This window comes from Gracilinanus agilis, chromosome 1 (genome assembly GCF_016433145.1).
Source record: "Gracilinanus agilis isolate LMUSP501 chromosome 1, AgileGrace, whole genome shotgun sequence".
NCBI lineage: Eukaryota > Metazoa > Chordata > Mammalia > Didelphimorphia > Didelphidae > Gracilinanus > Gracilinanus agilis.
Genome location: NC_058130.1, coordinates 606984933 through 607002171, shown reverse-complemented (window position 1 = coordinate 607002171; position 17239 = coordinate 606984933). Strand labels below are relative to the sequence as shown.

General features: G+C 39.0%; 1 protein-coding gene across 1 annotated transcript in view; it reads right to left on the bottom strand.

Moving 5' to 3' along the window:
* The window catches only part of NEDD9 (neural precursor cell expressed, developmentally down-regulated 9), a 61281-nt gene that overhangs the window by 31867 nt on the left and 12175 nt on the right, over window positions 1–17239 (bottom strand). Inside the window, exon 2 of the mRNA XM_044667717.1 lies at window positions 1509–1955. Coding sequence (XP_044523652.1) covers window positions 1509–1955 — 447 coding nt within the window. The remainder of the gene's footprint in view (window positions 1–1508; window positions 1956–17239) is intronic.

Here is a 17239-nt window from a genome sequence, read left to right as displayed (position 1 = left end):
AACTTTCTTGCCACCCACCACGTTTAACAACGTCTTTTACTGTAATGTGGATGGTTATTTCTGAATTAATCAGTTTTTAAGTTCAGCTCTTTGTGCACTGACTTTTCTCAAAACAGTCTATGTTTGTAGTAAGTGTTAAGTCAGGAAACTCCTAATCTCTATGATACATTCTCTACTGCTGTTCAGTATGCTTTGATATTTCTTCTTTCTCTGTTAAATTGTTCTGTCACTAATTACTGTCCTTTGTTGGAATTGAAAATTCCTTTTTTAGTTAAATATCTCATGAATCTATATTCCAAAGTTCTATCATATTCACTTTAAGCATTTATAGGAATTATTTTTTCTTTTCAGAAGGACTAGTGCAAAATCTCTTTCAAAATGTAATAGTTCCTGGTGTATTTCAGTTTTTTCAAGCTTTAAATTGGCTGCCTTTCAGAATGAGTTAGTTGAGTTGACCGATAACCATCTTCCTTATTCTAGTTTCAAAGTACCACTAGATTTGAAATCCTTAAGATACCTTAAAAATGACATGGTTCAACCCCTTATTTATTTATTTTACTGATGAAGAAACTGACGTCTACACAGATTAAAATCAATTGCCCAGAGTGACACAGGTAGTAGGCAAAAGAGGTGAGACTCAAACACAAGGCCTTCTGACCCAAAGTCCAGTGTTCTTTCTACTCCATTATTATTTTAGTGGGCAGGTTCTTTTGACATCATGATGTAATTCAATACATTTGGAACCTTCTAGTATCAGAGGAAAAGATAGGGTAGGTGTGGTCTGACAGCTTTTAGAGACATGAGACTTGGTTTACTATGAAGAGGAAGAGGGGTGCAGCTAGTTGGTTCAGTGGACAGAGAGCCAGTCCTGAAGACAAGACGTCCTGGGTTCAAATCTGGTCTAGAACACTTCCTAGCTGTGTGACCCTGTGTGACTTGGAACCAACACAATACAAATCTTGATTCCAAGATATAAGGTTAAAAAAAAAAAAAAAGAGGAAGGGCTACTTAATGGTAGTGAGCAATCTATATTAGGACTATTAGAGCTACAATTCTGATACTTTTGATTTCTTTATCTGAAAATTGCCTATTCATGTCCCTTGCCCATTTATCAATTGGGGAATGGCTTGCTTTTTTTTTTATACAATTGATTTAGTTCCTTGTATATTTGAGCAATTAGACCTCTGTCAGAATTTTTTGTTATAAAGATTTTTTCCCAGTTTGTTGTTTCCCTTCTGATTTTGGTTGCATTGTTTTTGTTTGTACAAAACCTTTTTAATTTAATATATTCAAAATTATTTATTTTACATTTTGTAATTTTTTCTAACTCTTGCTTGGTTTTAAAATCTTTCCTTTCCCAGAGATCTGACAAGTATACTATTTAGTGTTCACTTAATTTACTCACAGTTTCCTTCTTTATACAATTCTGGATTGGTTATTGCCTCTATGGTATTAAATTCTCAAGTTCCATGATACAGATGTAGATAATGGGAGAGGAATGTACTCACCTTTTTACTTAAATGGGAACCATTGGTCCCACCAATGCTTCTCTGGACTGATGGTGGCACCTGGTATACATCTTGCTCGACAGCACCATGGCCCGTAGGTACTTGGTAAATTCCCTGATTCTGATAGGATGGTGGTACTTGGTAGACAGCATCCCGAGATGAAGCCTGTGAGTGTGGTACTTGATAGACTTTCTGCGGGCCAAAATTCTGGTGCATTAGTCCAGAAGAGGGCTGGTCCTGACCGGAGGAACTCTCCTGCAGTGGGCCAATCAGAAGCTTCACACGGTTGCCTGGAACGATGCCTTGCCGTCCGTGTAATGAGCAGAGCCACCATCCTTCCAGCCCACCAGTATTCTGCTCAATCACAGTCAATATATCTCCTTTGCGGAATGCCAACTCTTCTGCACACTCAGGAACATTGTCATACAAAGCTCTTGCCATAAGATTCTAATAAGGAAGGAAGGAAGGAAAGGAGAGAAGACAAAAATAAATATGTTATAACAGAGCCTTCATTCTTTTGACATTTGAAGCCCATTTACTCGTGGAAGGGGTGCCTTCCTAGAAAGAAGTGTTTGAACAACAGATAATATAAATAATAGACAGTCACACAAAGAGTGATTGTCCCCATAATACCCTTTTGCCTGCCTCTTTGCCAGAGCTCAAAAAACTGGATGATTCTTGGACAAGTAGGTTACACTGATTCCCATACTATAAAGGACCTCTCTTTCATTGGTATGGGTTCTTTCTTCAATAACACTAATCGCAATCCCATCATGTCTTAGTTGAGATGTCACTGTATAAATTCATTCACCACCCAGTGATCAGTCTTATAGTGAGAAGCCTCTTCTGCTTAGCTCGGCTGGTCCTCGATGGCTACACACAACCCTTTGCTGAGTCTATAATCAAAGATTTCTTTAGCCTGGTAGCCAGGACCTGCCAGAGTTTGTATTCATTCAGCTGGCAATTCTGACATCCCAACATTACCTCCATACCAGAATGAGACAATGGAATAGGACTTCGGTGAAATATGGTAGACTATACTGTGAAACACTTTCTTCTTTCTTAAAATTGGTCAAGAAAAAAAGCCTTAGATTGTTATTGGATGGACTGTATGGCCAGTTCTTAGAGGGCAGAAGTGGCACAGATAATCTAAAGCAACAGATAATGCAAATATAATTTCTTTAAGGTGTTGAGCTGCAATGATCCATACACAATTATTCAAATGCCTTACCACCCTGAGGTCTTGAGCTATACCAATTGGCTTTCCTTTTCAAGGTTTTTGAAGACATTTACGGAGCCACAGACAATCCACAAAATAGATAATTTACTTAGAGATAATCAAGAATTAAGTACTGTATGGCTATGTACCCAATAATAACAATAACTAGCCTTTGTAAGCACTTTAAGGTTTGCAAAGTACTTTACAAATATCTCATTTTATCCGCACAACCACCCTGGGAGTATTAGTGTACTCCTTTCAAATGAGAAAGAAACTGAGGCAGACAGAGAGTAAGTGCCTTGCTCAAGGGCCACATAGCTAGTAAGTGTCTGAAGTTGGATTGGAACTTATCTGACTCCAGAACCAGCCCTCTATCTTACTCCTTGGCTGCCTAATCTTCACTGGTTTATGGAGGTCATTTCATATAACAAAGGGTAATAGATGGAGAATTGGAAGAGGCCTTAAGAGGATATAATATCCAAGTCACTCATTTTACAGATAAAGAAACAGGCCTAGAGAGGCTAAGTCACTTGCCCAAATAGCAGAGCAGTAAATAGAACTAGAATTTGAATGTTGAAGCCTCTGATTCCAAGTCCCATGTTCTTTTTATCATGTCATGCTTTAGGGAACAGGATTTTTCCTCCTGATTCCTGCTCTTACCTATCCTGCTAGAGTGAAGTAGCCCTTCTGCCTTTTTTTTTTCTCTTTTGCCCAGTTCTTGAATCTCTCCATTGATGCTTGGAAGAACTGTGGCTTCTCCTTTCATTGAACCAATAAACACTTGCTCTCTCTCTCTGTATGATGGCTTGTCTGGCACATTCAGTACAGACAGCCACAGTGGGCATTCAACAGAAAGTAGGCAGGAACTTTGTGCTGACATTCTTGGAACTCTTTCAAAGGCTCCAAACATTTCATTTCTTGGCTCCTGTGATGTTTCCCAGTATGCTGGCAGCCATTACACATGCCTGCCTACTTCCCGGTACACAAGGAAGTCAGTCATATATTTATTGCATGCATTTGAAAACTAAAAGTAATATTTTGAGTACTTCAGCTAAAATATTTGGATGTAATTAATATCATTGTATGACGACTATTGATTGGAAAAAGGGCTATTGATTCGCTTTCCCCTTCAATTACAGAAGTATAGAACTTCAGCTTTTCAAGGGCAGAAATGATTTTTAGTTTTATACATAATATGCTTTTAAAAATCCCTACCTTCTGTCTTAATATATATCTTAAGACTGTATTGCTGCAAGGGCTAGACAATTGGGGTTAAGGGGTTTGCCCAGGGTCACATAGCTGGGAAGTATTTGAGGCCGGATTAGAACCTGGGACCTCTTGACTCTAGGCCTGGCTATCATACTACCTAGCTGGCCTTTATCTTTTTTTTTTTTTTTTTAACCTTTACTTTCTGTCTTAGAATTGATACTAAATATTGGTTCCAAGCAATTGGGATTAAGTAACTTGCCCAGGATCACACAGCTAGGAAATATCTGGGGCCAAATTGAACCCAGGACCTCCTGTCTCCAGGCCTAACTCTTTAACCACTGAGTACCTAGCTGCCCCTTAAAATATACCTTAAATAAATACTTATTGGATAAAATTGGGTTGGAAGCCACCCCAAATTAGTGAGTTTTCTGACTGCATTATTGTTCATAAGCATACTTTTTGGAATGATATATGAAGAGCTAAATGGGACTTCACCAGTCGTGTCATCCAGCTTCCCCTTCCCCTCACCCTTTCTTTTTAATTTAATTTTTTTTGACTCCTTATCCTTTTTAGAGGGAGGTTAAATGATTCATCCCAAGGTCACACAGAGAGCAGAGTTGCAGAGGCAGCCCATTTGACTGCAAATCTGGCACTCTTTTCACTGGAATTCCCCGTGTGTAATTTTAATAGAATATCTCATCATTTTTACCCTTTGCAGTTGTTCTATCCCAACCTTTTTTTTTTCTTTTTTCCTTTTTTTCTTTGGCCCAGTTACAGAAGCTTCTTCAGTGCTCTGTGCTGATTCTGGTTTGGAATGTGAATGGTGTCTAAGTGAAGGGGGTCCTCTCCAAGTGAGGGTTACCATGCACAACTCAAGTCCTGATGCCCTTTGTGGTGCTCCTAATCATGGAGTTATCTGGATCCAGAAAAGAAAGAGTCAGATCCTTGGATACTTTGGTGGTACCAAGAATGAGGCTGAATGGCCCTAGTTATGAGAAACCAAATAAGCCTCTGATGTGAAATACTCCTCCTACTCCTACTCCTCCTCCTCCTCCTCCTCCTCCTACTAACTTACTACTACTACTACTATCACTACTTACTACTACTACTACTACCACCACCATCATCACTACCACCACCATCACTACTACTAGTATTACTGGTATTAATACTACCACTACCACCATCATCACTACTATTACTGCTACCACCACCATCACCACCATCATTACTATGACTACCACTACTAACTACTATAGGACTTTATACTTTATAGAGCTATTGATCTGAGTTATTTAATCTGAAGTAGGTGCTATTTTTATCCCCATTTAAAGGATGAGGAAATTGAGGCAGACAGAGTGATTCCTTCAGGATTACAAGGCTAATAAACACCTGCCACAGAAATGGAATCTGGATCTTACTGACTCTAAGATAAGGGTCCCATCTATGCATTAGACCAAGTAGCTGCCTCAATGTGAGCTGCGAAGGGAATTTAAGGAATAGTGAAGTGATTCTGTTTTATGTGAAAACTTCAATTACTCTCTACAATGACTCTGAGAGGGAATGTTAAGTTAGAGGCTATACAAGGAGAAAATGATGGAGATAATTAAATTCTTATTTAAGAAAAATCCCGAGAGCAGAGCACCTACCTCCTCCTCTTCTTTCTTCCTCCCTAACTTCTTGGACATACTGTGATGGATATGCAAAAAGGAATTGCTTATCATTAACTGCCCAAGATGGGACTATGGTCCTTTGATTTCAAAACACGTGGCCCTAAGAGTTCCGCCTCACACATACCCCATTTCTGATCTCCTCTCCTAAAGTATTCAACAATTGTGAAGCACCAGAGATGGAATCACAAGTAATAGAGCCGCTTTCCAGTCCTTCTAGGGCTCAGGGATAAGAACCAGGCCATTCTATTGGCTTTAAAGGGAGGAGAAAGGGGAGAAACCCAAGACAGTAGGAAGGCCACAGACAACAGCGCAGCTCAGAATAAATAAAAGAAATGTGTTGTAGAGTTGGGTCAATTCAATGGAACTAAATGAAGCACTGAACCATGAGCGATTAGAGGCAGATAGAAATTCCCATGTGAAAGTCATTCTTGGTGGTTTATTGTCTCTGTCCCAGTAACCTTCTCACCACCTGGTAAACAGCATGTGAATGCTTTTGCGTCCTGGACCTGCCTCAAATGCGGCTTCGTAGCAAAATACTCTGCCATTCCCATTGTCAATGCTAACCGAGGCACCATCGGGTGAGTTATCCTAATTGGTTGTCCATTATTTCACAGCAGTGCTCCCCTGTGCCTGCAGAGATGAGTATTTAGAGAGGGATGCCTGATGGGGCTGTTAGCACCAGGGACCTCAGCAACAGCGTGACACCTATTCACACACTGATGAATATTCTCAGTTAAAGAAGAACAGACGTGTCAGGGGATAATGCCGGTGGCCATCACTGAACGTTAGTTACTAAGGAAAATCCAGGTATTGTTCCACAGCAAATGCCATAGACCAGAGAACCAAGTAATGCTTAATATAATTTATATATATATGCATATATATACATACATATACACAATATATTCATACACAATGATAAATATATATACCCACAATGACAATATATACCCATAAATGACATATATAAATATATATACATACAAATATGTATATATATGTACATATACACACACACACACAATCTATATCTATAAAACACCTATGTGGCACAGAGTGCTGGGCTTGGAGTCAGAAAGACCTGAATTCAAATCCCACTTCAGATATTTACTAATTGTATGACCCTGGGCATACTCTTCAGTTTTTTCAGCTGTAAAATGATGATAATAGCACCTCCCACCCAGGGTTGTTATGAGAATCAAATGAGATAGTAATTATAAAGCACTTAACATAGTGCTTAGCACATAGTAAGTGCTATATAAATGTTATTATTATTATCTATTAGCCACTTTTGCCAATATATACTATACTGGGTATTTAAAATTTTTATTTATGTGCCTTTTAAAACTCTTCTTTTTTTTAATTTTTAAAATTTTTTTTAAACCCTTAACTTCTGTGAATTGGCTCCTAGGCGGAAGAGTGGTAAGGGTGGGCAATGGGGGTCAAGTGACTTGCCCAGGGTCACACAGCTGGGAAGTGTCTGAGGCCAGATTTGAACCTAGGACCTCCCAACTCTAGGCGTAACTCTCAATCCTCTAAACTACCCAGTTGCCCCCCCAAACCCTTATCTTCTTTCTTAGAATTGATACTAAGTATTGGTTCCAAAGCAGAAGATCAATAAGGGCTAGGCAATGGTGGTTAAGTGACTTGCTCAGAGCCACGCAGTTAGGAAGAGTCTGAAGCCAGATTTGAACCCAGGTGTCCTCCCAGCTCTAGCTGTGGCAATCTATCAATTGAGCCACTTAGCTGCCCCCTATACTGTGTATTTTAATTATTATTGGTGACCATGATGGTTGCTCTAGTTCAAACATAGCTGACCATCCCAGGAATCATGGGATCATGGATTTAAGACCAGTAGAAACCTCAGAGATCATCATAATTTTATAGATGAAGAAACTGGGGCCCAGTGAGGATAAATGATTTGTCCAAGGTGTAATAGATATAGGCAAAACAGTTTTTTCACTTCATTCTATTTAGAATGTCCCTGGCTGGCAGCCAACGCTTTCCCCCTTAGTCTGTCTGCAAAAATCTGCTTTTCTACTTCTAAAGCCTATACCTATTACAAAGGTCACACAACACGTAGAACCCATGTGCTGTGGCAGAAGGTAGGCAACGGGGAACAGAGGAGTGATCAGGAAAGACCTCTATTTGAGCTGAGCCTCAGAGGTTAGGGGCAGGAATTGAGCAAAGGCAAGGAGATGGAAATGTCCAAGGCTCCTCAAACCAATTCTGAAAGGCAATGAGCAGGATGGGATGACACTGATAAAACCAAACCCCAAAGCCCAAACCATCTAAGACCTCCCACTGAAAGGTCCCCTTTGTCCATTTCCCTTCATTTTATTTTGGTTTTGTGAGGGTGGAGTGGGAGGGCGCAAAGTTCAGAACACAGGGTTGTTCAACTTTCTAAATCTGGGACTTCTCTTTGCTCCACTGAGTGTAGATTCCGCTGCAATCAGTCCAACTTCCTATATTGGTGCTAGGAGTCTTTCGGCCTCAAGAATTTGGTTGATGTTAACTAAAACAAACGGTCTGGCTCTTACTGACTTCGAGACCTACTAGGGTTCCATCTGGCTAGGACGCCACTATGAAATAATGTCATTATATAATATAGTTCTAATAATGACCTACATAATAAACAAAAGTTTCCAAGTTATTCAACATTCATAACAGTTTCCTTTCACAGAATGCTTTATGGTTCAAAGCATGTTTCACAAACAAATCTTCTTTGACCCTCACAAAAACAGTGCAAACACTAACCTAATTTTATAGATGCAGACATAGTCCCCAGACAGAGGAAGAGACTTGCCCAAGAATCATACCTCTAGTTACTAGTAGAGCCAGCTTCAAACTTATGAGGCAGCTGGGTGAGCAATGGATAAAATGCTGGGACTGGAGTTAGGAAGACTTGGATTCAAATACAGCCTCAGTAAATACTAGCTCTGTGACTCCATGCAAGTCACTTAACCTCTATTGCCTCAGTTTCCTTATATGTAAAATGAGGCTACCTCCTAGAGTTGTTATTAGAATCAAATAATATAATTAAGAGTTTTTAGCACAGTGCTTGGCACAATAACAAGTGCTATATGCATGTTATTTATTATTGCTGTTGTGACCTTTTGTATGACTTCGGATATATCATTTTACTCATCTAGGTCTCGGTTTCTTTATCTGGTAAAATGGGAGGATTAGACAGATAGTGTCTTCCAAATCTGAATCTTTGATCCCAAGATCTCTTGGAATACCAGGATGCCACAGCAACACACAGTGTCTTGGGATTCTGCTTAGGTGCCCTACTCTACTCTCTCCCTTTCTAGTAGCCTCTAGCTATGCGTCCCATTCTGACTGGCTTACAATATCCATTCCGCTACCCCTGAGATCTCTCACCCACCACTGGAATTCAGCTACACACAGTTTATTTCTTAAAATCTCTGAGTCCTATTACAAGCAATGACTTATCACATAAACCCTGACAAGGAAAGTGACATATACTGATGACATTCAAGGACCCCTAAGAGATGGGGAGAAGATTGTAGTTAAATCCTAGCCTCTTTGATATTGAAGATAAGGAAATTGAGGCCTAGAAAAGAGACCTTTCTCAGGGTCATATAGTTTATTCCTTCAGTAACTAGGGAAGGCTGCGTGTTATATAATTGGAGATTAGAAGAGTCCTGTGCCAATAAGTGACTTTACCATACTCCTATAGGGCCATAAAACTGTACATGTCCTTTTCCTTAGCAATACCACTACTCGGTCTATATCCCAAAGATCAAAGATAGGGAAAAAGGATCTACTTATAGAAAAATATTTATAGCAGCTCTTTTTGTGGTGGCAAAGAAGTGGAGAAGGAAGGGATGTCCATCAGTTGGGGAATGGCTGGACAAGTTGTGGTATATGATTGTAATAGGATATTATTGTGCCATAAGAAATGATGAATAGGACGGTTAAAAAAATCCTGAAAAGACTCATATTAAGTGATGAAAAGAGAAGCGAGCAGAATAGGAGAACATTATACATATTTAGCAATAATAATGGCCAATATTCAACTGTGAATGACTTTAGTTATTATCAGCAATGCAAGGATTCAGGACAACTCCAAGGGACTCATGATGAAAAAGGTTATTCGCCCCCTTAGAAAGAACTGATAGAGTCTGAATGCAGATTGAAGCATACATTCTTCACTTTACTTCTTCCATGAATTTTTATCTAGCATAAACAATATGTGTCTTCTTTCACAATAACAAACATGTAAATATGTACTATATAATAACACATGTTCAACCATTATTATAATACCTGCCAATTTGGGAAGGGAGGAGAAAGAGAACATGGACTTAAAAATGTCAGAAAATGAATATTAAAAATTATATAGACATGTAATCTGAAAAAAATTTTAAAATGCTTAAAAAGCAAAAAAAAAAAAACCAACCAATAAGGGAGTTCACAACGAAATTAATTTCTTCAGAAAATCCAAAGTAGCATATAAGAAATTATCTTCACTTCAAGTTTCAGGAAGAGGTTAAAGAATGCTAAGCCAGAGTTCATTCTCTTGTACTATCCTCTGTAGTTTAAAGGTATGATTCTACTCTTGCCAGAAGTTGGTAATCTAAGCATCTCAAAGCAATCTGGGAATGGTGGCTTCTCTATTCAAGCACGTTCTCCTAAAGGAGAGGATTTATCTCTAGAACTGGGAAGGCCAAGAAACACAATAAATAAATAAATATGAGATAAGAGGACAATAGTAATTCTATATCCGGTTCTATCATTAGTTCAGGAAAGAGAGGTGACCAGAATTTAGGCAACAGAAGGAAAAGGCCAGTAGATGCTGATCTAAAACTCTAAAATCAGAGAGGATTCCAAGTAGGCAGCTGGGTGACTTGTCCTTGAAGAGCCATGAATCAGTTTAGGTTCTTTCAAATATGGCCACAATTCAATTCAATAAACATGTATTAAAATTCTCATTCTAGTTCTATTTGCTGACATTGGGCCTTGGGCAGAACACTTTCACATTATTAGGTGTCAGTCTCTTCATGAGTCAAAGGATTAGATGACCTCAAAGTTCTCTTCCAGCTGTCTCTAGGTTGATGAATTCCTGGCTGCCCGTGAGGTACAAAGCATGGTGTTAGGCATTAGAGAGACAAAGACTGATAAAATGACAATTATTGTTCTCAAGAAGTTTATGATCTTCAATGACACACATTAAAACCAGTGGAAATGCGCATCGGCTATGGGGGGGGGAAGTGAGGGGGTGAAGGGGAAAGTAAGAGTATGAATCATGTAACCATGTTAACTTTTCTAAAAACTAAAAATTATTAAGGAAAAAAAAAAGAAGTTTATGATCTTGTAGGGAGGAAGAAAGATGTATCCAAAATAACTGTGATACAAGTCGGAATGAATCAGTCAAATGACAGACAGAATGAGTATGGTCAAAGTATCTCTCATTGATCAAGTTCTGAGAACAGTAGAGGATGGAGAGATGACAATGCATTTTCTAAAGAAACATCTGCCTGGATGATTATCTCCATTTTACATTTGAGGAAACTGAGGCTCTGAGAAGTTAAATGTCTTGTCTGAGATCACAAGACCACTCAGTTCCCTTTCCTAGATTCATTCTTCTCCAGACTACACTTCTGATTTATTCTACCATAACCCCCTAAACTTCATCCTGTTAAACTCACTTTTAGCCCTTAAAATTCACCCATAGGAAGTGACCCTGAAACCTCTTCCTGTGATTAGATTAGATGACTTTTCTCAAAATCTCCATATAGACATCCCAGGCTGGTTACATCCCATTTCTGTCCTGGATGCCTTCTAAACTTTCTCTACCATTTCCTGGCTTTCCCTTTCTCCACTGGGTATGTTTGTTTCCCTTCTCCCTGCCCTCTCAGCTTTCTTTGATATATTATCTTCCCTTTAGAATGTAAGCTTCTTGAGGGCAGAGACTGTCTGCTTTTATTTATATTCCCATTGCTTAGTACAGTGCCTGGCAAAAAGTAAGTGTCTAATAAATGCTTGTTGTCTGCCTGAATTTCAAAAATGTTTCCATCAAATGATTAACTCTAATGTTACTACCTATAACCATTTAGATATTTGAAGAATGTATCAGTTCAGTGTTTTTTCCTTTCTCTGACTCAGCCTTGGTGAAAGTCTTCAAGATTTGCTTTCCCCCCCCAAACTGATCACTCTGGCCAAACCTGATGGTAAACCTTTCCGAACTTACTGAGACTGGTCTTTAGTCCATCATCTAGGCCATCATCTAGGGTCTGCAACATATGGCTCTCGAGCCATATCAGGCTCTTTTGAGGGCCAGATATGGCTCTTTCTGCAGGAGCCATAAAGTCAATTTTTTTTCAGGCGCTCTTACAGGAGCGCACTGTGAGCACTGTACGGCTCTCACGAAATTACATTTTAAAAAATGTGGCATTTATGGCTCTCATGGCCAAAAAGGTTGCCGACCCCTGATCTAAGCCATGCTTTAGGCACCTTTTCAGTTTAGCAGAACTTATAAGAGCTGGATATGAGGCACAGAAGTGGAGGTATCATTATGATAGAGTATTATGTGCTCATAAAAATCACCTTTAATGTGTGATCTCAACCTTTGAGATTTAAAGATATTTCAGAACAAAAGCTAAAGTCAGCAAAGCAGGTCATCAGGTTTGGGAAATAATCCTTAAGGTTCTGATCCTTCAGTCTAATTTTCTAGCACAGAAGAGATAGGGAGATTTTGTTTTCAGCTGGATTCAGTGAAGAATTTGTTTTAAGTATTAGGCTAGAGAAAATTAAAAGTGTTTTCCCCCATTCTTTACACAGATAACTAGTCTGGGCAGGGAACTCAGTGGTAATAATGAGATAACTGAGCCATTGTGAAAAAAAGAAGGTCCCAAAGGTCATAAAACTGGAGAAAGGCGAAATGCAGGGAGGTCAGACAGGAAAGTGTCCACCCCTTCCTAATAAAATAAACTGAGAATGACGTAAGAAGACCGCCCTAAGTGTATACAATCACTGAGCAAACAGGAAGGCAAAAATATAAAAATAAAAAGGGCTAGCCAACTCAGAGATTACATACAATAGTCCCTTTAAGAGCTCACTCCCCTTTCTTCAGAGCAGCAATCTGCACCAGGGAGATGTTTGGATTCTTCTGTTTTCCTGGTTCCCAAGCTACCAGAGGGGAGGAGGAAGAGTCTGCCTCTCTTAGGGAACCAGGGCAATGCTTGCTCCTCATAGGGAACTATAACCCTGGGTCATGTGATAACAGTGGTTTTTTTTTTTTCCGTCCTTTTCTACCTAGGTATCAAAATTCAGGGAGTTTAGAGGTCCCCGGCCATGAGATTCATGTGTTCTTCCAAGCAAGGAAAGGTGTGATTTGTAATTTCCATGATCATATGGGCTACCTTTTCTAAGGAGCTGAGAAACAAAGGAGTAAAGCCTCTCCCCACATCAGCTGTAGCCACATACTGATAGCATCACCAGTGACCAGGCTTTGTGACGAGGCCTCTTCCTCTTCCTATTTTTGGTCTATTTTTACAACCCAGGAATCCTTGCCAAGGCTTCAAGTGCTGGCACATTCCTTGACTTCCTTATACCCAACCCCAAGTTAGGAAAATGGGGTTTAGACTAAGTAGGATAGAGGGGTAAAGACAAATACCCCTCCCTCCATCCCCTCATTCATTCATTCATTCATTCATACAACATTCAACAAGCATATCCAATCTAAAAGGACACTCGAGAAGGAAAATGCAATTGCTAGAGAAATCAGGAAGTGGCTGATGCTTGACTTTACTCTAGAGTCAATGTCTGGACACAACACATGACAGAAGAAAGTGCAATTTTGTTCTTTGCTAAAGAATAGTTATGAGAGCTCGAAGCTCTTTTTGCTGCATTTCTTTTTCATTTTTGTTCTTAATCATTACCTCTGAAAAAAGGAGTGCTGGGTAATTTCAAGAAGAAAAAGTATTATCATATGGTAGGTAATGAGTTGAAGCATGCATTTTTTTCATTTTAGGTCTTTTCAAATTCAAAGTCATAGTCTTTGAATTATTTGTCTCCTTGAGGTTGGTAAAAAGCAGATAAAATTATTATCTGATGACTATAATGGCAACTACAACTCCATTTATGTCAAAGGTTCATAAAAGGCTTTACTCAAAAACCCTGCAAGGCAGGTCTGTTGAGGATGATTATTCCCATTTTACAAATAGGGGAACCAAGGCTCTAAGAGATTAAATGACTTGTCTAAGATCACAAAGCCAGTGAGTATTAGAGCCAAGATTCTAACCCAGGTTTCCCAACTTTTTTTTTTTAGATAAGAAATGTGATGTATTTATATCCTAATTGTTTAGAAATTAATATTTGATTATAATTATTAAACATGCTTTGTATTTCATGATAAAAATCAAACTCCAGGGATATATATTTATATATACATATATGTATGTGTCCACACACACACATATACAGAGTAGACAGAAGGTAATCTCAAAGAGGTCAGAGTGGAGTGGCATGTATGGAAAGGACAAAGTGGGAACCAGAAAAGGCCTCCTGAAGAAGGTGGGAATTGAGCTGAGTTCAAGGATGACAAGGAAGACAAAAGATGAGGTGACAGACATTTAAGCACTGGGCAAAGCCAGCGCACAGGTACAGAGATAGGAGAAAAGAGCATCCTTTTAAAGAAATAGCAAGAGGGGGCAGCTGGGTAGCTCAATGGATTGAGAGCCAGGCCTAGAGACAGGAGGTCCTAGATTCAAATCTGACCTCAGACACTTCCCAGTTGTGTGACCCTGGGCAAGTCACTTGACCCCCATTGCCTACCCTTACCACTCTTCTGCCTTGGAGTCAATACATGGTATTGACTCCAAGACAGAAGGTAAGAGTTTAAAAAAAAAATAGCAAGAAGGCTAGTGGAGCCAGTCCATAAAGCCAAGCAGGAGAGAAATAATACACTTTTTTTGGCAGGTAGGCTTATCTACCAAGACTGTTAGAGCTAGAAAGGGACCAAGTTGGGTAGAGCTTTACGAGTCAAATAGAGGAGTTTCTCTTTGACCCTGGCGATAATAGCCACCAAAAGCTCATCAGGTAGGGAGACAACTTGGGCAAACCTATGGCTTGAGAAAATCACCCTGAAAGCTAAATGGAATAGGCATTATAATGGGGAGAGACTTGGAGAGGAGGGTTGGTCAGAAGGCTATAGCAATAGCCCAGGGGAGAGGTGATAAGGGCCTGAAATTGTGGTGACTGTCTGAGTAGAGAAGAAGAAGCATGTGGGAAAGGCAGAGACAACAAGATTTGGCAATAGCATGGGTACGTGAAGTGAGTCAGAATGGCGAGTTTGAAGATGACCCCAAGTTACTGGCCTTTGGGTAGAAGCTATTAAGAAGAAAAACTTGACTAATGTAAGAAGCAATTTCCTAATAAGTAATGCTACCCCAAGGTGGAATGGGAAGCAGTGAGTTCTCCTTACCTAAAAGTCTTCAAATAAAGTTGGGTATGTTGTAAAATTTCAAATGGGACTTTTCTCCTTTTAGATATTAGTGCCTATGATACATAGTGTCATAGGTACAACCATTGAGTTATGGAGTTTATAAAATGTCTTTTACAAATCATGCTATGAATGCAGATTGAAACATATTTGACTTTCTTTGTTTTCCTTGTTTTTTTCTTCTTTTTTGTGTGTTTTCTTTTAAAATAGCTGATATGGAAATATGTTTTGCATATCTATCAAGGATGGAAGAGGGGAGGGAAGGAAAGAATTTGAAAATCAAAATTTTTTAAAACAAATTTTAACATTATTTTTACATGAAATAGGAAAAATATGTGTAAAAATTTTTTTAAATGAAAAAAATCAAGCTTTAAACCTCTCCTATACTCAGAATGAAGTCTACTCAAAGTTATTTGACTTTTTGGCTTATAATTGAGGAAAAATGGAAAAGTGCATATGCTGAAAAGATTCTGTCACTAGCTAGAAAAAGAAAGCTAGACCTGGAAGCATTACTAACCTTTTTGACAAAACAAAACAAAATAGATGGTTTGTTTTTTCTTCTAAATAATAACTTAATTTGCATCACTACATCAGTTGAAAGAATTCTCTCACTTGAGATAATCTCGTGTTTAATTTTGGGCTCAATTTTGAAGAGTAAAACTGAATGCCAATGAGAGAGAGAGAGACAGATACACAAATAGAGAAACAGAGAGAGGCATAGAAAGGCACAGAGAAACAGTGAAGAAAGAAGAGAATGACAGATTCATATATCAAATATCTTTCCATGTTTTTCTTCCTATGAGCACTATTTTGCCTGGAATTAAGATCAGGAAGGTAACAGTAGTTAACCTATGGCCTACTTTAAGGCATCCAAATATTAGAAAGGGAGCCAAAAAATGGGATACTCACAATTTGCTATCATGGTTTTGTGCCAAGAGAAATCTTAGAGAAACCTTATGATGGTGAAGGATTAGAAAACAGGTAAATGCTAAAGAGGTGCAAAACAGCCAAAATTATTGAATGGCACTAGAGCAATTCCATCTGTCTATCTTGATAGGCCAGTGTAGCACCCAGATACCCAGGCAGGAGAGCTTGGATTAATTTGGAGAGGAGTAATGGGTTCTAATCCACTAGAACAAGGCATACTTTGCCTATATGCAATTGAGTAAAACCCAACACATGTAAGTAGTAGCAACCAATATGGTAGCTGGATAAGTGACCAGGTCACAGAGGCTTGAATATGTTGAGATCCCCCCCCATCCATCCTCTCCTAAGGTTTACTACTACCACTCTGAGGTCACTACTGACCTTTCAGAGTTTGAAAGTCATTTATTTTAATGATTGTCTTTGTAGATCTCATCTGTATTTAGTTTAGCTGGAATGGGAACTTTGAAGTCATGAAGTCCTATACTCTGCCCAGTGATGACATCTTTCTACAATATTATTATTATTTTTTTTTTACCCTTACCTTCTGTGTATTGGCTCATAGGTGGAAGAGTGGTAAGGGTGGGCAATGGGGGTCAAGTGACTTGCCCAGGGTCACACAGCTGGGAAGTGTCTAAGGCCAGATTTGAACCTAGGACCTCCCGTCCCTAGGCTTGGCTCTCAATTTACTGAGCTACCCAGCTGCCCCCTTTCTACAATATTATGAACAAGCAATCAAGCCTCTGCTTGAGGATTTCCAGTGACAGAGAACTTACTACCTTAATGTCCCATTTGTTAGACAGCTCTAATTGAAAGGATAATTTCCATCACATTGAACCAAACTTTTCTTTCCTGAAATTTCTGCTTTCCATTGTCCTATCCAAGTTGTCCAGTTCAAATGTGGGTCCCATTTGGGGATAACATATACTTGTCTGAGAAGGTAAAATAAATTTAGCAATTATCAGGCATGTTACAGTGTCTAAGGAGTAAAGTCTGAGCCATAGCATTGTTTCTTAAAAATAAGAGAGAAAAGGTAGGCGGAAAAATGGGATAAAACTTCAAAAAGAAATTGTTCAAAGAGTAGGTACATGGGCAGGATTGCACATGCATGTATATTTATACAAAGATATTATGTAACATTTAATTTAATATGATTTTAATTACATCACTTTATTAAAGAGCCAGTCTCAAATACTACATCTGTATATTGCGCTGAGAAACCCACAAACAGCAAGGA